Source organism: Bos javanicus, chromosome 26 (assembly GCF_032452875.1).
Source record: "Bos javanicus breed banteng chromosome 26, ARS-OSU_banteng_1.0, whole genome shotgun sequence".
Taxonomy (NCBI): domain Eukaryota; kingdom Metazoa; phylum Chordata; class Mammalia; order Artiodactyla; family Bovidae; genus Bos; species Bos javanicus.
In genome coordinates, this window is record NC_083893.1 from 22658971 (window position 1) to 22679795 (window position 20825).

At 51.0% G+C, this 20825-nt stretch overlaps 1 protein-coding gene across 4 annotated transcripts; it reads right to left on the reverse strand.

The window, feature by feature from the left end:
* Positions 1-7654: 7654 nt before the first annotated feature.
* LDB1 (LIM domain binding 1) lies at positions 7655-20819 on the reverse strand. 4 transcript variants are annotated; one of them, XM_061403221.1, is made up of 12 exons: positions 12995-13071; positions 12808-12894; positions 12559-12661; positions 12391-12435; positions 12206-12281; positions 12009-12111; positions 11666-11838; positions 11076-11198; positions 10770-10853; positions 10554-10677; positions 10231-10379; positions 7655-9519 (listed from the first exon to the last, which is right to left on the reverse strand). In XM_061403221.1, the coding sequence occupies exons 3-12, from the start codon at positions 12576-12578 to the stop codon at positions 9289-9291; spliced, it is 1128 nt and encodes a 375-aa protein (XP_061259205.1). In that variant the 5' UTR covers positions 12579-12661; positions 12808-12894; positions 12995-13071; the 3' UTR covers positions 7655-9288. The 4 variants fall into 4 exon arrangements, with proteins under 4 accessions (XP_061259205.1, XP_061259207.1, XP_061259206.1 ...); XM_061403223.1 differs by lacking the exons at positions 12808-12894; positions 12995-13071 and adding an exon at positions 20627-20819 and having other exon boundaries at positions 10237-10379; XM_061403222.1 differs by lacking the exons at positions 12808-12894; positions 12995-13071 and adding an exon at positions 20627-20746.
* Between the last annotated feature and the right edge of the window lie 6 nt (positions 20820-20825).

A 20825-nucleotide genomic window follows, 5' to 3' on the forward strand; every position in this document is an offset into this window, starting at 1 on the left:
CAGGGAAATATAAATCAAAACCATCATGAGATGCTACTTTGCACACTCCAGGATGGTTATGGTTAAAAAAAAAAAAGATGATAACAAGTGTTGGGGAGGATATAAAGAAATCAGAATCTTTCTAATGGAACTGTAAAGTGGTACAGTCACTTTAGAAAAAAGTCTGGCAGTTGCTCAAAAGATTAAACATAGAGTTGCCATTTGACCCAGCAATTCCACTCCTAGGCATATATCCTACAGAAATCAAAATATGTATCTAATCAAATATGTGTATGCAAATGTTCATAGCAGCATTACTCATAGCAGACAAAAAGAAGAAAAATATCCAAATGTCCCTCAACTGATGAATGGATAAATAAGATGTAGTATATTCATACAATGAAAAATTATATTTGGCAATAAAAAGAAATCAAACAGTGATACATGAGACAACATGGATGAAACTTGAAAATATTCTGGTAAGTGGTAGAAGCTAGGCACAAAAGACCATATATTGTATGAATCCATTTATATGACACGTCTAGAATAGGTAAACTTAAAAAGACACAGAGTGAATGAATAGTTTCCTGGGGCTGGGATAGTGGGGGAAAATACTGAGTGATTGTTATTGGGTATAGGTTTTCTTTTGGGAATGATGAAAATGTTTTAAAATAGGTTTTGGTGATGTTTGCACAACACTTAAGAATATACTAAAAAAAAAAAGAATATACTAAAAGCCATTGAATTGTGTACACTTTAACTGGGTGAACTGTATGGTGCGCAAATTGTATCTCAATAAAGCTGTTATTTGTTACTTTAATAGACAAAAAGGGCCATACTATTTAAATAGAATTAAATCACTATAGTTCTATGTGTTTTAGACTTAGTATTGATACTTCCTCCTCTGAAATTGTCCTTTACCCTTTTATCTATTGAAGAGCCTCTTTTTAAAAACTATTTTGCATTAATAGTTGTGCAAAAAGATTGTAAATCATCATATTTGCTGCAAATATATTTCCCAGCATACCCATTTGTTTTTTCGGCTGTGATAGGGGGGGTAGGGAGGGAGGATCTATTTTTTTATTTACACACACATATACCAAAGTTATAAATTTGCAGTCAAAATGATCACTTTTCCTTTTTTTAATTCATTCTTTTCCTTTCTGATTTCTTCTATGGTATTTAAAATCTTACAAGTTTATACTTTGCACACATACTTCTAGAAAGTTGGTGAATACTATTTCGTTTTATTACCTTCTAATTTTATTTGCTTCCATTTAATTCTTTAATCTTGTAAAATTTATTTTATGATAAGTTAGGATCTTTTTGTTTGGGTTTTTTAAGTTGCTAGAGTATGGACTTCATGGCCCCCTACTTGGTCCCCCTTTTCTAGTTCTATATATCAGGCCAAACCAATCTTACTTAAAAAAAAATATCTAAGTCACTTCTCTGTTCAGACCTGTTGGTGGCTTCCCACTCCCTATAATATTAAGTCAAAACTTTTCAAGTTGGGGATTCCCTGACGGCCTAGCAGTTAGGACACTGCCCCCCAAAAGAAAATACAATAAGAAAAAATAAATTTCTCAACTTGTCATTGGAAACTGTACAATTTAGAAAGACCATGAAGAGCAGTTTTGCTGATTCCTTCTCTTCTATCCAGCAAAGTACTCACCATCCTATTTCAGTACCTTCCCTAAAGCCATCCCTTAGAATGTCTGTCGATTCTTGACAAAATCACCTGTCACCTTCCCTCTCACAATTACAACCAATTTCACCTTCAGCAAGACGTCTTCCCAGATCTCTCTGGTCAACACAAAGAGATTTCTCTCCCTATTAGTCTAAAGGATGTCACAGGTTTCTAATCCTGCTCCCTGAGGTGTGCTTTTACTCAGATTGCGGTCAGGTCTGATTTTCCCCTGTTCAGGGAGTTTCAGGAGGGCAGGGACCAGATCTTAACTGTAACCTGCCTTAGACCCTGCAGTGACAATCTATTACATCTGGATGAAATTCAAAATCCTTGCTATCTTTGTCAGCTTAGGCAAATTGCTTGGCTTCTCTGGCCCTTAGTTTCCTCCTGTTAATGGGAGATAACAACAGTCCCTACAACACAAGTAGTGGTCAGCTTTCAAAGAGATTTCTTTCTTTCAGCTTTCAAAGGATTTCTCACAATACCTGTGCAGAATAAGTGTTAACTGCTATCATCATCATCGTCATTGACACCATGGCATTGTCCCATCTGGCCACAGCCTCTCTCTCCTGCCACCATATCTCCTCGCTCACCAGGCTCAGAACCCACTTGTGTTCTATTCTCCCAAACCACTAAACACTTCCCAGCATCAGGGCCTGTTTCCTCCACCTGAAATCCTCTTCACCTGGCCAAGTCCTCCCAGTTCTTCAAGTCTTAGCTGATAGTGATAGACCACTTCCTTAGAGAGGCCTTCTTTAACACACACGTTTAAACTAGGTGTCTGTAGCGACTACCACGACGGTCCAGTGGTTAAGAATCTGTCTGGCAATGAAGGGAACGTGGGTTTGATTCCTGATTCCAGAAGATTCCACATGCCTTGGGCTGACTGACATGCGCCACAACTACTGAGTCAGCGCTGTAGAGCCTACGAGCCACAACTCAGCCTTCCAGCTCCAAGTACTGAAGCTTGTGTGCTCTAGGGCACGTACTTCACAAGAGAAGCCACTGCAATAAGTCTGCACACTACAATAAGAAGCCCCCACTCTCCACAACTAGAGAAGGCCCTTTGTGTAGCAATGAAGACCCAGCGCAGCCAAAAACAAACATTTTAACATTTATTAAAAATAATGAATTAGGTCTCTATTATACATCTAACCTGCACAATTCAGTTATATATAAATTGTAATTGCATATGTATGCAACCATTTGTGTAATATCTATTTTCCCACCCAACTCTATGTCTTGTTTTCTTGTCTACTGTTCTATCTCCAGTCCTTAGCATATGCTAAGGACTATGCTAACTAAATGTAGCATGACTGACTGAATGAATGAATATAGTGAGAATAACTTATATAGCAGGTGCTCAATAAATGTCTGAACTTTATTTCAAGTTAACCCCAGATCCTCTGTCATAGTGAAAGCACTCAGATTTGAGCTTCAGAGGTGGGAACATGAATTTGCAGAAATCACACCTAAATATATAACCAAAAAAAAAAAAAAAACTCTGAACATGTACAACAGGAGAAAGGAATAAAAATTTTCCTAGGAGGGCTCTTCATGATAGCAGAAATTATGATAAGAATGTCCACAGACAGGAGAATGAAAGATTGTGGTATAGTCACACATGGAATACTACACAGCTATCAAAATGCATGAACTCAGGAATGTGTAACAATATGATTCTTAGTATATTAAGTAAAAATAATAAGAAGCCAAAAACTACATACTCAATATTACTCTATAATAAAGTTTTAAAAAAAAAAAAGCCTAAAAAAAGTTGGGAATACATAAATCTGAGATAAACTAATAAAAAGGAAAAAAGAATGGGACCTACATAAACTCAAAAGCTTTTTCACAGCAAAGAAAACAATAAACAAAATGAAAAGACAACCCACAGATTGGGAGAAAAATTTGCAAATGATGTGACTTATAATGGATTAGTCTCCGAATATTACAAACAGCTTAAGATGCTGAAGAGCATCAAAACAAACCACCTATTCAAAGAACGTGGGAAGAAGGTCTGAATAGACATTTCTTCAAAAAGGACACACAGTTGGCCAACAGGCACATGAAAAGATGTTCAACATTGCTAGTTATTAGAGAAATGCAAATCAAAACTACAAAGAGATATCACCTCACACTGGTCAGAATGGCTATCATCCAAAAAATCCACCAACAACAAATCCTGGAGAGAGTGTGGAGAGAAGGGAACCCTGCTACACTGTTGGTGGGAATGTAAATTGGTACAGCCACTATGAAGGACAGTGTGGAGATTGCTTAAAAAACTAAAAACAGAGCTACCATATGACTCTGCAATCCCACTCCTGGGCATGTATCCAGAGAAAAACATGATCCGAAAGGATACATGCACCCCAATGTTCATTGCAGCACTGTTTACAATAGCCAAGCCATGGAAGCAACCTAGATGTCCATTGACAGAGGAATGGATAATAAAGATGTGGTACATATAAACAACTGAGTCTTACTTGGCCATTAAATAAAATGAAATAATGCCATTTGCACCAACATGGATGGACCTAAGAGTGTGTCATACTGAGTAAAGTCAGACAAAGAAGGAGAAATATTGAATGACATTCCTTATATGTGAAATCTAAAAAGAAATGATACAAATGAACTTACAACACAGAAAGAGGCTCACAGAAAACAAACTTACGATTGCCAAGGGGAAGGGATAGTTGGGGACTTTGGGAAGGTCATGTACACACTGCTTTATTTTAGATAACCAAAAAGGACCTACTGTATAGCACATGGGACTTTGCTCCATGTTATGTGCCAGCCTGGATGGGAGAGGGGTTTGGAGAATGGATACATGTATATGTATGGCTGAGTCCCTTCGCTGTTCACCTGAAAGGTTAAAGTTTGGAAAAAATAAAAAGGAAAAAAGAATGGCGGATACTTTGGGAGAAGGATGGAGTTATCACCAAGATCTTAGCTTTCATGTGATAAGTTCTTAATGACAGTACTGTAATTAATGTGTTCTGTGCATAGGGCAATGAAAAGAGTGTATCATGAAACAAGGGTATGATTAATCTAATTCTGTGCACCTGACGTCATTAAAGGCAAATAAGAAATTACACCTATTTCCCCCAGGCAGCCTCACTGGTTTGGGGGTTGTGGGGGAAAGATTCTTCCTTTCCAGGCCTCTCTGGGGCTTTTCTCAAGGGACTGTCTCTAGGTTCTTCTCCTGGAGAGGTGAGCTGGTGGCACAGAGGTGGGGAAGCAGGGATGGGAGTAATCCAGGTTTTAGCTACTTCAGAAAAAGGGTCCTGGAATTGGTGGAGTAGGAACCTGGGTCAGCTTCCGTTGCCCCCATTCTCTAGGATAGGAATTGCAGGGTGTGTGGTCTGCCACTCATTTCCTGTTTTGCTTCACTGAAGACCTCAGGATGGGGTGAGAAGGAGCTTCAGAGGTGGTCCTGAGAGATTGCAACTTTGGCCATATGGTAGAGAGTTGTAGCATTCTGGATACTGGGGAGCTAGGTCCAGTGGAGGCCAAAACCACCATCTTCAAAATTCAGTTTGGAATTCCAGGGCTGCTGACTCACATTTTACATTCTTTTCAGCCTGCGCCATCCTTGGTACCCCCTGCCCTTCAACCCCGTCTTCCCTGACCTGCCCTTTTTTCATCCCAGCTGTATCTCCTAATCTTGTTCTCTCACCTCTACTTTTACCAAGCCCCCAAATGAGGCCCTACTTTGTGAAAAAAGGGATGCGAGGGAGACCCTGGGAGGGCAGCTTCAAACTTTTCACCTTAGGGGAAGGAGCTGGAGGTCAGAATGAACTGGGCCTGAGTATTACCTTTAGGAAAGGGGTCAAAGGTCAGGCTCGACTGGGCAAAAGGTACAAAAGGGGCTGGAAATTGTACTGGACTAAACTAGCAGTCCTGAGATCAGGGCTGGAGATCAGGCTGGATGGGACTGGGTTAGGAAACATGGGGAAGGAGCTGGGTTCAGGCTGAGCTGGGGTCTGGGGGTAAGGGCCTGGGCTTCCACAGTAGGGCCAGGCTGGATACCCAGCTGGGCTGAAACAAATTTTCCAGCTTCATGCTGGGCCTGGGACTGGGCCCTCAACTGCAACTGAAAACAGAGGACATGATGGCTTTGAAGGGCTTCTTACTTCCCCACTCCCCAGCAACGCCTCCTGAACAAGGGCCTTCCCCAGAAGGGCCGCTGGGGCAAACAGGGAGGAGCCAGACCTGGGGCTCCAGAGGAAGTTGCTGGTCACTGTTTCCTGAGTTCAAAAAGTGGGTTCTCCTGTCTTTCTGGGCCACTCCCTTCCCCCAAGCAGGGCAGAGTCTAGGCCTAGCCATTTACTTCTCCCCATGACCCCCACCTCCCTTTTAGAAACACACACACACAGAATGGGAAACTGCACGTGCTGAAACCCAGTCAAAGGCCCACCCTGGCAGGCCCATAACCCAACATGATCATACTGCCAAGCCATGCATTCAACAGTACGTCCTCATTTATGTACTTGAAGCTGCCAATCACACCTAATGGTCATGCCCTCTCTGCCTTGTTCAGCACCACATCCCTAGCACCTGAAGTTGAGGCTGGCACCTGGAGAGGGCTCAATGTGTATTAGCTGAATCAATGAATCCACTAAGACATACATCATAAATAAACACATATACAAGCCCACACACCTATTCATAGACTCCCTTACATACACATATCCAAGCCCTCTTTCAGAAGTTACTACATACACTACCTCACAAAAACCCCAGATGTTACCTACTGCCTGACACAAATACACTGCAGACAGGCGTCACCTAGGACTTCCAGGGTGAGTTGGTGGTCACAGATGGCTGGTAAATGTCCTTCAGCCAGATCGGGCCCGCAGAGGGGTGGGGGGTGTGTGTGTGTGTGTGTATACAAATGCATGCCTTGGAGTTCTGAGGTGTTCGGGCAACAAGGAGCTGGGCTGGTGCAGGGCAGGGCCAAGGTAACTGCACAGACTGGAGGGTGGGGCTGGGCCAGACTGTCCTTTGCTCTGGTTTCTTCCTGCCAGCTTGGAGATGGGGGCAGAAGTGCAGGTCTAGAGGCCTTACTTCAGATCCAGAGACAAGAGGGGAACAGTGAGGCCTCAGATTCCCCTGTCTGGGATGAAAAGGAGGAAAACTGGTAATTCCCTGGCACTTTCACAGTCATGGCCTGGGTTCAATCCCGGGTCAGGAAACTTAAGATCCCAAAAGCTGATCTTGAATGCTAAGTGGCACAGCCCCCCATCCCCTAAAAATGAGGGAGACTGGGTAGGAGACTTTGCAGGTGCTAATAGCCCATCCCGAACCCACTGCAGGGTCTCCCTATCTTGCCAATCTTCTGGAACAGTTGGGGAGGAAGTGAATAAGGGACAATCATCACCACCTGGAAATGAGTCTGAGACTTCCTCCTCCTTCCTCTCTGTGGAGCTTCAGGCCATTCCGAGCAATAGCACTGAAGCATCCTCCTCCCTCTGAGCCTCCACCCAAAGTCAGCAAGGAGACAATCCTTCTACTCTCTCCTCCTTTCCCACCCAGGGTCCTCACTCCTGGGGAGACTAGTGCAGAGCTCAGCTGGGCTGGTAAGCTAGAGGCCAGGTAGGGGTAGGAAGCTTACAAAAACAGTCCTGAGTCTCCTGAGCATTAGACCGAATCTAACAGTCCAAAGTTCTTCCAATCCAAGCTGCCTACCAGGTGAGGACCCCTTCCCTCACCCCACCCCTAGCTCCCTAACTCAAGGCTGTCTATTCCAGGAACCCTGCCTCTGAAGGACCAGAAGAGTTAGGGGCGCAGAACAGCAATCCGGGAAGGGAAAGCCTGGGAAACAGGAAGAGCAACACCGCAAGAGTAAGGGAAAAGGGAGATGGGAGAGGGAATTCACAAGTCCAGTTTACACCTCCTCCCCAGTGGTGGTTTGTAGCGGCTGTGGGAAGGAGAAAAGGCTGCCTTGGATTGAGTCATAGGCATCAATGACCAACCAAGACACTCTCAAACCAAAAAGTCTCTTTATTGATCGATACCATACATGACTCAAATGGCCCAAAAAAAAAAAAAAAAAAAAAAAAGGGCATTACAGTTGGGGTGGGACATCCATCTTCCCTACCCCTTCCCTCAGCTCCTGACACAATATCCTTCCAATAGTGGCAGCTGGAGTGGAGGAAACAGGATGTGCAGGGCCCCAAATCCAGAAGGAAGAGTGGGGAGAGGTGGTGCTAACACTTCTGGAACTGGCCACAGGAGAAGGCAGCGAAGCCACAAAGCTGAGCCCAGACGCATGGGACCCTGCTCTTGGCCTCACCCTGGGCCTGGAGCCTCCACACATCCATCCAATTGTGAGACAGAGCTGAGGATCCTGGCTGCCTCCCCTGTCCTTCTGTGAAGAAGGGGAGGGAGGAGATATTGGGAGATGAAGAGCCTTTACTTCAGCTGGAGGACAAAAGCCTATTGCTCCCTGGTGGGCTTAGAGCTGGGGACACCCTCAGTGGCTCCTACCCCTCTGAAGGGCAGGGGAGAACTAGATATGCAGTTTGAGAAGGTGGGAAAGGAGAGTACTGGAGAGTACATGAACCCCCTCCTCTACCCCAATGCCTGCCCAACTGAGACAAAACAAAAAACACAGTAACAAACAAGGCTGTTCCCTTCCCTCCACACTCCCTGAGGGAGGGAGCCTCCCCCTCCCACCATGCAGACAGCTGCTCTAGTGGAGGGCTTGTGAAGAATATACACACCGTGGAGGGAGGGGGTGGGGGCTGGGAGAGAGGGAGTCACAAGCACTAGGAGGGCAGGCCAGAGTCCTAGAGGAGGGAGACAGAGACAACAGCATGGGCTTGTCACACAGGCGAGGCCATCAATGGCCCCCTGCCCCATGGCGTGCCTTCCCCACTCCAATCACCCCAGAGGAGAAGGGAAGAGAGATGGCAAAGTGTCTCCTTGGTCTGAAGTTCTCAAACTGTTATCAAATGGTAATGCATAGCCCCCTTCCTCCACATGGGCTCTAAGCTCCCCAAATGCCAGGCGAAGGGAGGTAGCTGGACCTTTAATAAGGGGAAGAGGGGGGACAGGAGTGATTTTTTTTTTTAAACTTACATTTTTAATAATATTATTTTTTAAAAAACTTGGAGCTGGGATAGGTGGCAGAAGGGAGGAGTCCAGAGCTTTACCCCTCTACTACCAGCCACCTAAAGGGAAGGTTTGGGGAAGGGGCATTCAACCAAGCCCCATGACTTTAAGTCCCTAAGGGCTGTGGGTGTAGACAACCCTGGGCTTGAAGGGGGTGGAGTCAGGAGGATGGGGGTACCCAGAACCTGGGGTGAGGATGGAGGCAAATGCCCTGGGCGGGGGGTGGGGGGGTGGTCAGGACATTTCTCAGAGGCCCAGGGTCCATGGAGGCATCCACATGAGGCCCCCCTTCCCCCAAAAGGCTCTGCAAAGGCCAGCCCCAGCCCAGGGCCACTGGGGGACAAATCTTGGCACCTGCCCCCAAGTGAGTCCAGTTCCTCCCTGAAGTGGGTGGATGAGGCTGCCCATTTCAGATGCTCAGTCTCTTCATTCTGTCTTCTGCTCCCTGGGGCTGCGAGGGGTGGGGCAGGCAGGCAGAGCGCTGGGTGGCTGTGGTGGGGCCTTTACTGGGAGGCCTGTGACGTGGGGTTCTCCGATTTGCTCTCTTGGCTGGATGGAGGCTTGCTGTTCCAGGGGCTGTTGGCGCCCAGGGCAGGGGAGTTGTTAAAGCTGTCCTCGTCGTCAATGCCGTTGGCCGCGTCAAACTGGGTGTTCTCCAGCCGGGTGATGAGCCTCTCGTCCTCGTCCCCGAACTCCCCGCCCATCAGGGTGGGCTCCCCCACCACCATCACATCCTGAGAGTGGCGGAGGTCCCCAAACATAATCGGGGCAGGGGCTCGCCCAGCCCAGGGCAGCAGATTCCCCCAGAGCCCCAGTACCCACCCAGGAAACTCAACCCCCAGCCACCCGCTCATATCCCAGCTTACAACCCCATCTCCTCTGACACCCTCAGCCCCTGGAATACTTCCAATACTTCCCAATGAAAGACTGCAAAGCATCACAGCTTTTAACCCACATCCACTGGATTCTGGGAGAAGTCGATCTACTCCACCGGCTCCCTAATCCATCTCTCCAAAATTTTAGGGGGCTCCTAAACTTCTGTCCACACGTAAGAGAGGGAGCAGATCAAAAACACCAGTGGGGGGGACTGTGTGTACGTGCACGTGTGTGTATTCTAGATTCACACACGTTTAAGTCTGTGTGTCCTTCTGTCAGCATGTGTCTCTCTGGTGGTCTGTGTGCCCCTAAGCTGTTTATCCTTTATGTCCGGACGTCCCCATGGCTGTGTCCGTTCCTTTGTGTCCTATGTTGCTATGTCTGAGTCTATGTGATCACAGCCATGCGTACGACAGACGAGGACTCTCAGACAGGAGTTAGTCCCCATTGGGAAAAACTGTCTTGTCTTTGCTTCTACGTGTGCTAGTGAGCTCAGGGTGGGACAGCGTCAAGAGTCAGGGGTCAGCAGTGGGGCAGCCCAGAAGAGAGAAGAAAGCCGAGATGCTTACAGGTACCTGGCTGGAGAGGGCGAAGGTGCTGGCTGGGCTTTTCTTCTTGCTGTTGCTGTTGTTGGTGTTGCCGCCCCCCGAGCTCATGGTGCTGCCCCCGGACATCTTCCGTTTCCGCCGTTTGCTGGGCTGCTGCCGTGCAGGCTCCGCTGTGCCAGGGAAAGGAGACTCAGGCAGGGTAGGGCTCCTAAGGAGCCTGAGCCTACCCTGATCCCAATCTTGCAGACCCAGGAGCAAGGAAAGGGCTTCGTGAGGAGCTAAGAGCAGCCTTGGGGAGCAGCATCACATCCTGGAAAGAGCAGGTGCAGGTGCAAGGCACTCACCGGGAGGCGCTACCATGCGCTGCCACTTCTGGAAGAGGCAGGTCTTGAGGCAGTCACGGGGGCTGAGGCTGTAGGTCTTGTGGCGGGACATAAGCTCCTGCATGGGCTCGAGTATCACACAGAGCTGGGGGGAGACCAGTTGGTGGCTTGTCAGGGGACAGGTGTGGAGCGGAGACCGAATGGGGTGGGGTAGAAACCAGGTGATCAGAGACTCACTCGGAGGTAGTTGAGAGTGGAATTGGACAGCCCACACCGGGTGATGTTTTTGGAGAGCTGATCTAACATCTGGGGGTCCTGGGCCTGGGAAAAGAAAGGTAAGAATACTAGCACCTGCTTACCTGCCCAGTCACCTGAGCCTCGTGACACCCTGGACAGAGGAGGAGCTACTATATAAAAATTCACTTCTCAGATGGATAAATTTCAACCTTGTCTAGGGCCACGGCGGGAAACACAGCAGACCGGGTTCCACCATTTCTGCTGCCCACCCGCCCCCTGGTGTCTTAGGTCCTGCCTGTAACTCACATGCATGGCAAGGATGCTTCGGGGGATGAGCTCTCGGTGCTGCCGGATGCTGAAGTGCCACGTCTTTATCCGCATCATGTCGTCAAACATGAACTCCAGGTACAACCGGCCCTCCACACATACCTGGAAACAAGCTTGTCACAAGTCTGCCCACCTCCCCACACACCCAAAAGTATCCTGTTCCCATTTCCTCATGACTCTCCCGTTGCACACACTCCTGCCACCTGAACATAAATTTGGGTGTGCACTACTGACACAGACCATCTCCTCACACACCCACCAATCCAGTCCATACACACACACACACGCACAGCAGAAACACTTAACAGATCCTTGTCCTCTCCTCATGTAGCCAGTAAAACACTCGTCTACTATAAGCTACATGAGGACAGGCTTGTGTTCACTTGTGTCCCCCTGTGACCCAAAACTGTCACCTACGAACTCAATACATGTCTGCTGAAAACTGCAGCATGCCTGCTTGCCCTGCGTATCTTGCCACTTCCCTGGGGAACAGCCAAGTACATCTTGGGAAGCCAGTAGAGGAATCAAACTTAGGTCCTTCAGTGTTTCACATCTAACTGGGAGCTGACCTGGGTGAACATGGGTTTGCCGTGTTGGGTCACCATGCTGCCCTGGTCGCAGTCAAGGGAAACGAAGTTGCTGTGGAATGCCTCCTTGGGATGCTTAAGCACATAGTAGAGCTCTGTAGCACCCCCCTCAAAGATGCTGCGGAAGTAGCGTGGGATCAGGGTCCGGCCAATGGCTGCAGAGATGGGACAAACTCTTCAGAACAGAAGGCTCTCAGAGGTGGTCAGGCAGATAACATCCCTGTCAGGACAGATCCCCTGGGACAAACACCCAGCCCCACATCTTTGGACACAGGAGGTGTATACTTTCATAGCAGAACTGGCAGGACCCCCAGAGGCCACTCACTGTATCTCTTTGGTCCATCCTCCAGGCAGAAAGTGATGGTTAACATGGCATCATCCTCAAAGAACTCAGTTGTGAAAGCATCCCACCAGAGATTGTCACACTCCTAAGGAGCATAGGGAGGGGTGCGTGTATCAGTAGACATGGCACAGGGATGCCCAGATGGCCTTCTCCCTCCCAGCTCCTTTCCCCGGCTATACCTCTGTCCAGTTTTGAAGCCGTTTGTTAAGCTCGAATATTCTGTAGTCAGTTTGGTTGCCATATGGTGTGTGCCTCCTGGGGGAAGTGAAGAAGGGAGGTTAGTAGGAGCAGACCCTCCCACCCCCGCCCTCTGCCTTCACCTCTGTAATAGAGAGAACCAACCTCCCCACTGGACTCCACTTACCCGATACCAGGCTCCAAGTATGTAGGCGGGTACATGGGAGTTGGGCTGTGAAAGCAAAAAGGCTATGAGAATGGGTAGAAGACAGGAATTATTTGGGGGTGTCACTCCATCCCGTTTTCAGGCAGGATGCCATATGGGAAAGGGACAGGAAGTAGAAAAGAAACTCACCCCACATCCCGATCTAGCATGGTGCCGGGATGGAAAGGGGGGAAGGCGTTGCCGTTCGGGGGCTCCTTCGGTGAGTACAGCTTGAATGACTTTGAGGAACAACCTAGAAGGGAAACAAAGATGGGGTCCCCCGAATCCCTCTTGGGAGTGCTCCTGGAAGGCTGTTAAGACTGTATGCACAGAACTGGTCTTCTGGAACACCCGAGTACACTGTGAAAGGGAGATTACCTCAGGGAACACCTATCCCACCTTCTAAATCTGGCTCCAATTTTGTTTTACAAACTAGAAGTTCTCAGTCCTAATACTCAAGAGCCCATTTCTTCATGTGGCTGAGCCCTGGATGACAGAATTGAAAATGGGAAGAAACGTCAATAACCATAGGATAAATATACAAACATTAGAATCTAAAATTTTGATAAACTCCCTTTTCACCTACATTATTTTATGTAATCATTACCACAACCTTGTGCGGCAGCAGAAGTGACTCTAACGTTCCCATTTTACAAATGAGGCTAATAAAAGCTCAAAGGGACTTGCCGAGTTGGTAACAAGTTGGTAACTGGCAGAACCAGGACTTGAGCCTATTCTTCTGAGTCCCATATCCTATGGTAGATCTACCCCACTATGGGACTTGGGAGACCAAGCTGGGAGAGGGTGAAGGGGGATTTTGCCAACTCTCTGCTCCTTCTCCACCCCCAGGGTCTCAGGAGGGCAGGGGATAAAACGATAAGGTGGGGGGGGGGGACCGGTGGAGGGGGTGCCTGCTGGGTGCCGCCCACTAGATAACCAGTTGGGCCTTCTGCCTCTCCCACCAACGGCCACTCCCTTATCAGCCCAGCCCCTCCCCCACACCTACCGTGGTCCAGTATTGTCTACAAACCAGAAACCTAAAGCCTCAACCCCTTTTCTTTCCTTAGACTTGCAGTGGAGGCAGATGGGCCTCCAATGGATCCCACTCTCCCTACAAACGGAAAATAAGAAGCCCCTGGGAAGGAGCCTAGGTTTCAGGGGCTCAGTTGGGAGGCAAGTGGTAACTAGACAGGGTCTCTGCTGGTGTGTAGCTATGCCTGTGCACAGGTGTCCCTCTCCACCTCACCCAGCAGCACAGAGTTTCCTGCTCTACTATTACCTGACTGGAAGAAGTGCTATATTCATAGTTGGGTACCAGCCAGGGCCCCCTGAAATGCCATTTTCCCCCTCCCCACCAGACAGGAGGAGAAAGTGAAGCGAAGTCCTAGCCACTGCTGCTTCCTCATGTCCCACAAACTTGATTGCATTTGGAAGGGTGGCTGAATTGGCTGTATCTGAACCCCCTCTCTAATTCTGATACAAAATCTATTCTGTTTCTTGGTGGGGGGAAAAACAAAGGAAGACCCTGTGCCAACATGTGCATGTAATTCTCTCCCCTGGGTCCCCTCCTCACAATATGGGCCAAAGGAGGGTCCCAGAGGGGCCTACCCTACATGGTCCCTGAAGGTGCCAAAACTCAGAGCCTGTGTGTACCTGCACACGCGTGTGTCTCATCCTGCCTAGCAGGCTTCCACCCTCAGCTCGCCCCAACATGCCTACCAAGGGCTGGAACCCAGCAGCCCCAGGCAGAATCAGGGTGCCTGCAACAGGCCCTCGCCCCACACATGAGCTCTCAGATGTCACATTCACAGGCTCCCAGCACAACACACAGCCTTCACAAGCCAGTCAGAACTAAGTGAGTAGCATATGTCCTCGGGAAAGAGACAGTCCCACCCAGTCCCAAGTCCCCGCCACTCCACAGACAGATAAGGCCATGTAAGAAGTCAAAGCTCACACTGCCCACCAGAAACCATGCCTGGGCAATATACCCAACAGTCTAAATTAGGAGACCTGGCCCTCATCCTCTACCTAGGCCCCCTTTTCCCAAAACCATTACTGCCCTGCTCCTTGGTTTCAGGCCCACTCTGAGTGTCAGCTCAAGATCCTAGAGAGATGAGAGGCAAGACACCAGGGTTCCTCTCTAACTCTGGAAAAAGTTTCAGAGCTTCAGTTTCTCACTACAGAAATGACAAGCACATTGCCTGGGGCTGGATAACAGTTCTGCAGAGCTAAACCCCAAAGCTCAGGGGCCTCTATTTACACGTCCAGTAAATGGACACAAATAAAACTCAGCATCTCTCCAGAGCCACAGCAACTCCCAGTAACCCCAGCACAAGGGCTTGGGAATGAGAAGAGGAGGGGAGGGAACATCACCCAGACCATCTGTCCCTGTTGCTGCCTGTCCCCAGGAGCAGGGGTAGAGGTAGCAACGTGGGGGTGGGGGTGAGGGGTTGGATGTGTCACCCAGCCTTGGAGTCAGGCAGAACCCTTGCTCCCATCTCTGGCAACCTGGGAGCCTTTAGGAAGGGGGAGGAGAAAGAGCCCAGAACTAGTAAAGTTTTCTCTGAATGGAAGGGGCATCCTGTGGCCTTAGGGGGGCATCTCCAGCTGGGCATTTCCATGGTAACCGGCCTGAGCCGAGGACAGGCCTCCTCCCTTTGGGGGCTGACCATAGGTCAGCAGGCTCGAGGGCTCTGGCCTCTGTGAGCTGGGGCACCTCTCCCCCAGGCCCGGACCAGACCCAGGACTTCCACCCACCCCCAAAAGGCTTGCAGGGTGCCCAGACTTACCTGGGAGAACTGAGGGGACCAGGAGAGGTGCGGGGGGGCAGCTGGGAGCCCAGAGGGGCCCTGGCTGGGGTGAGGCCTGAGGGGGGGCCAACTTCAGCCACTCATGTCCCGAGTGGGACGGGCAGGCCTGGCTGGGAGCTCCACTCCGCGGTCTGCACAAAGACTCTCACGCACAGCCTCAGCCCGCCCCGCGGCGGCCACAGCCCCGGGGGAAAGTTACAATGGCCACTGGGCCAGGGACCGGGGGCCAGGGGGCCGGCCTGGGGGGCGGGGGGCCGCGGGGAGTCCGGAGCCTTCTTTGTTTGCAAGGTTTCCCTCAACAATGGCTGCTCCGCTCTTTCCTCCTCCTCCTCCTCCTCCTCGGCTCTCCCCGCCTATGCCTCTGCCTCTGCCTCTGCCTCCAAGCAGCCCGCCCGCCCTCCCCAGGCCAGCAGGCCCCTCCGCCGGGGCACCAGCAGAAGCAGGGCCCGGCACTCACACTCACTCACACTCGCACACGCACACGCACAGACACACGCAGCGGCCGCCGGCTCCCTTCCTTCTCTCCCTTTCTCTCCCTCCCTCCCCGCTCGCTCTCCCCGAGCCGCTCTCAGAATGAGGCCCCAGGGCGGGCGGAGGGTGGAGCTGCCCCCACCGGCCCCGCCCCCCTCCCTGCGAGGCAGGAGGAAGAGGGAGGGAGCCAGGCAGGCAGGGAGGACTGCTGAGAAAAACAAAAGAGAGACAGACTGGGAGAGACAGGGGACGGGACGGAGAGATGGAGACGGAACAGACTGGGTCCGGAGAGACCTGGATGGAGGGGAGGCCTGTGGGGACCGGGAACAGGAATGCCACCCTCAAGCCCCAAGCAGGGGTGCTCAGGGGTGAGCTGGGGAGCCAAAGCCACAGGCAAGGATGGAGGTGGGCGCTCTCCTCTCTGGAGATTCCCAGTATCTTCTAACAGCCTCCTCCAAAACATCCCCCAAATCTCTCTTCCTCTCCTCAGTGATCTTTCGGGTTGGAGGCTGGCCTGGGCAGCCACTCTTGGCTGGTGAAATCCCACAGCAGCTGGGGGGAGGCTGCAGGGGGTTATTTTTGACAGAGACACACTCAGACTTCAGCCTGTAAACACTGATTGGAGAAAGGGGGACACTCCAGGTTCCCTGCCCCTCAACCCAGCTAAGTTCCAAATAGATCTGCCTTGACAGAGGGAGGCCCCTTTCCCCCACCCAACATCACCACCACCACCATACCAGAGACACGTGGGTGCAGGGGAAAGGGGCTCTGTTAGAGCCAAGGAAGGTAAACTTGCCCATCTAAGGGTCCCCAGAAGGGGTCCAATCTGCTGCTGAATCCTCTCCCTACACCCCAGGGACAAAAAAAGTATATGGTTGCCAGGGTAGGAGCTGTTCTCCAAAGCAAGGGGGGAATCCCAAGAGACAGACAGACAGACACAAAGACACAAACACACAACCCACCCAGTATGGGGGGGGGCGGGTAGTAAGGACCTCTTGCTGCTGCTGCTAGGTCGCTTCAGTCGTGTCCAACTCTGTGCGACTCCATAGATGGCAGCCTACCAGGCTCCCCCGTCCCAAGGACCTCTTACTACTTTGCAATTTGATTCTCAGCTTTCTATTCCCTAACCCCCAAGCATATTAACACACAGTCCCACAACAGGATTTCTCATGGTGTACACACCAGTTGACTGTGCAGTAACATTATTGCACCTGGCTCTGTGAACATCCTCCATACATAAACAACCCATCTCTCTTTCACATAAATCAGTACCTGATACACACTTCAACCCATGATATACCTCAAACTCCAAATAAACCCAAACCTAAGAGACACACACACACAGTCTATGTCAGACCCTGACTTCCATACACACTGGGACTTGTGACACATATGCCCCCCATCCCCAAGACACACCCCAAAATTGCATCATACCTCCTGAACCTTTGACAGACTGAACACCCTGACCATTTGCTACCTAGGGACTAACCCCACCGTCTTTGAAATCCGCACACCATGCTCCCTCATGACCTGGCCATATAATACACTCTGGCTTTCATAAACATACTGAAAATGATACAATTCAGCCAGAATGCCTACCATCATAGTGCCTACCACCAGGACTTGAGATAGTTGCCCTGATTCCCAAATTTACAGCCCAACTCTAAGATAACTACATTCCTCCCCCTCTGACAGGACAATTCTTGTCATTTGTTTTATGCCTTTAAATTTTCCAAAGTGCATTCACAAGGCAGTACCTTAAGAGAGTCTAATAGCATCCAGGGTCAAATATTATCCTAACTTAAACAGATTACAGTGAGACAGGAGGGCCTAAGGCTGGAACTCTGGTTCTAATCCCACTCACACAAGCCCAGCCCTGGGGCACTGCAGCCATTCCTACTGCCTGCCCCCTCCAAGGAATGGTCACTCCAGGCCCCAAATGTCTGTCTCCTCAGGGACAGGACATGCTGTGTGCTCTGGCTTCTGCCTCCAGTTCAGAGTCCGAATCCCCACCCAGTCTGCCTCTTCAAATTTCAGGGACAAGGGCCCCTAGACTCTGGCATATCATTCAAAACAGACCTTCTCCTAGTTCCCCTTCTCTAGCAAGTCTGTTCCTCTCTCGGTTCTGACTTAATTCTCCCATTTGCACAGGGGCAGAAGAGGTCCAACTGAAGAGAGTAACTCAGAGTTAGAAGCCTCTAAAATTGGTGGGGGGTGGGGTGGGGAGAAAGCTGGGAGCAGCAAAGACTGACAAAGGTGAGGAGGGAGGGAAGGGCCAGAGCACCCCTTCTAGAGGGGGGAATTCTGAAGGGCAGCAGCCCACCCCAGCCCACAGGATAAGGTACCAGCACTGCCCCCTGCCCGGGCCCCTGGGGCTCCCTGACCCAGGCCTCTAGTGTGCCTGCCCCCCTTCCTTTGTCTGTGCCCGGCCTCCCGTTGGCCTGGCGCTCTGCCATCCTCCTCTCCTGGCTCCCAGCCGCCACCACTGCTGCCTCCTCCCCTCCCCCAACTCCTCCCAGCCTTAACCCTTCTGAGCCACATGCTGCCCCAGACAGGCCCTGGCCCCCTCAGCAACCTACCCTGCCCAGGGTGATGCCACTTAGCAGAGGTTCTCCCTGCTCCTGACCAAAACCCCAGAAGCTACTCCGCACCCCAGGAGCACTATGGGAGCTAGATGTGTGTCTGTGTATGTATCTTGTAGTGTTTCCTTCCGCGTGTGCATGTGTGTGGGTCTGCGTGTGCTCTGGCTTCCCTCAGTCACATGTGTGGGGCATGTGCTGTCTCTGCCGGGCTGGGGGAGGAGGAGCCGGGAGACAGCAGAGCACAAAGGAGAGACTCAGACGAGCAGGCAGGCAGCAGGCAGGCGGCCTGCCAGTGCGCCTGGGCCCCCACCCCAGAGCTGCTCAGGTTGGGGGCGGTGGTCTTTGGGCCTGGACTGTACATGCTGCCACAATGTCCCTGTGTTCAACCATGTGCTCACATTCACCCATGCAAGTCTGGTGCCCTCCCTTACCCCAACTCCTACCATTTCTCACTCCCAGGACACTCATGCCCCTCCCCAAGTGGTTCTCCTTGAAGACTAACCTCCAACCATGGTTTATGGCATCAATCATAAGACTTCCTTACATTCAAGAAAAAGATTCCCCACTCTTGGCCATCTTAGGCCCCCTCTCCCCCAACCGATCACTAGACACACAAAACGAACATACCATTTAGGGCACTGACTGAAGTTGTCCCCCGTCACACACACAGGTCCTCATCTGTCCCCATGCTGCTCCCAGAGAGGCTGAGAGGGAAACTTTCTCCCTTCTCCTACTGGACCACACACCCAACTTCAAGACCAACCTCCCATCTACCTCTAGTCTGACAACCCTTCTAGACTCGCCTTCTGCCCACTATTTGTAGAAACTAACAATCAACATTTAAGACTCAGCCCTTTAGCTGTGCATCCCTTTAGGATGATGATGGATGATCAAGGCCATGGGATGGACTCAAGAGAATGGATGGGTCTGAACAGGGTACTCAGCATGGGACTATTATAAAGAAAATACACACAGGAACATGTGTGATAGGAGGAGCTGATAGGAGCTGATGGGAGGAGCAATGATGGGGCCAGACAGGATTCCAGCTTGGCAGGCTCTTCCCCCACCTCTCCTCTCCCCCACCCTCTGCAGCAGGAGCCAGGGGTTCCCACACCCGGATATTCCAGGATCCTCAGGCTCTACTAGCCCTCCCTCTGGGCCCCATGCCCCTTCAGCGTCAGCCTCAGCAGGCACTTTAAGTGTGTGCCCAGCCCAGCCCAGCCCAGCTTTGGCCTGGGTCACATGATTTTCAAGGAAGCTTCCGCACAGGCAGCTTCCCTTGGGGATTGTGTTGGAGGGGGAGGGGGGCTTCCAGTTGTAGGGTATAGGCCTCCCAGAGAACAGGGCATGTGAATGGGCAAAGGATCCAAACCAGGCTAGATTCAAGAATATCTGACTTTCAAAAGAAAGCTAATTCCTGCCTGGGACAAGATGGGGTTCTGCAGATAAATTCAAGAACGCAGAGTCCTGGAGACGGGTAGAAACCATGTTCTGAGGCCCTCTGAAGACTCCCTCTCCATTCACATGGCCCCTCTCCTTCCTCCTGGCAGTAGATAAGTCTTCCTCTTCCCCAGGAAAGAACTCAGACCCCAGCTGTCACTGGCAAGAGTTGATGTGTTTGGGGGGAGGCAGGAATCTGAACCTAAGTCCTCTCATTGGGGTCAAGCATCGCTTCCCTCAACTCAACTCTCACAAGTCACTCTATTTCCTAGCTTGCCTGGGGCTGCCACATTCCCCCTCCCACTAGGGCAGAGATGCCAGGCCCAAGAGCCCAATTATCTGCGCCGCCCCCCCCCCCCTCCGGACCTCGGGTCCCTCAGGAGGGCCAACCGTCCGTGGCAACAGGCAGGATAATTTGGAGAGGGGCAAAATGGTCCCCACTCAATCCATCCCCGCAAACAAGAGGCCTCAGAAACAGTCTGGAGGGAGGTGTCACAAAATGTTAGAGGGAATAGGCAGCAGGAAAGGTGGGGGGGCAACCCAAACCAGCCAATCACAACTCTACGATGACCCGAGGGGGGGGGTCAAAAGTCCAGACTCACTTCTGATTGGCTGACACCCTGGAATTCTGGGAATTTCAGCCCCCCCAACCCCTCCCTAATTAACCTCCCCTCAAAAAAAAACACACACACACACAACCTACCCCCAGCACCCCTTACCCGTCCCTCTGGGCTGCTGCGCATTTACACAGTTGGTGAAAACCCTCCCCCAACTGAGGCCTCACACACCCCTCACAGCCCCCGACCACAGCCATGCCTTCGACGCCCCCCACACAAGTTCTCACCAAACAAGGATTGAGGGATCTGCAGGGAGGGTTCGGGAGGGAGGGGCCGGGAGGCCGCGCGCCCCACTCACCAGGACAGGCACAGCCCACTGACATCTTCACATCGCCCGCCGCTGGGGGCCCAGCCGAGTCACGGTGCCCGCCCCGCGCGGGGACAGGCCGGGCATGAGCCGCCGCCGCCGCCCGCGGCCCCCGCTGCCCTCGCCGCCGGCCCGGCCCGGCTTCGGCCCGGTGCAGGCGGCCCCTGGCTGCAGCGAGGAGCCTGTCAGG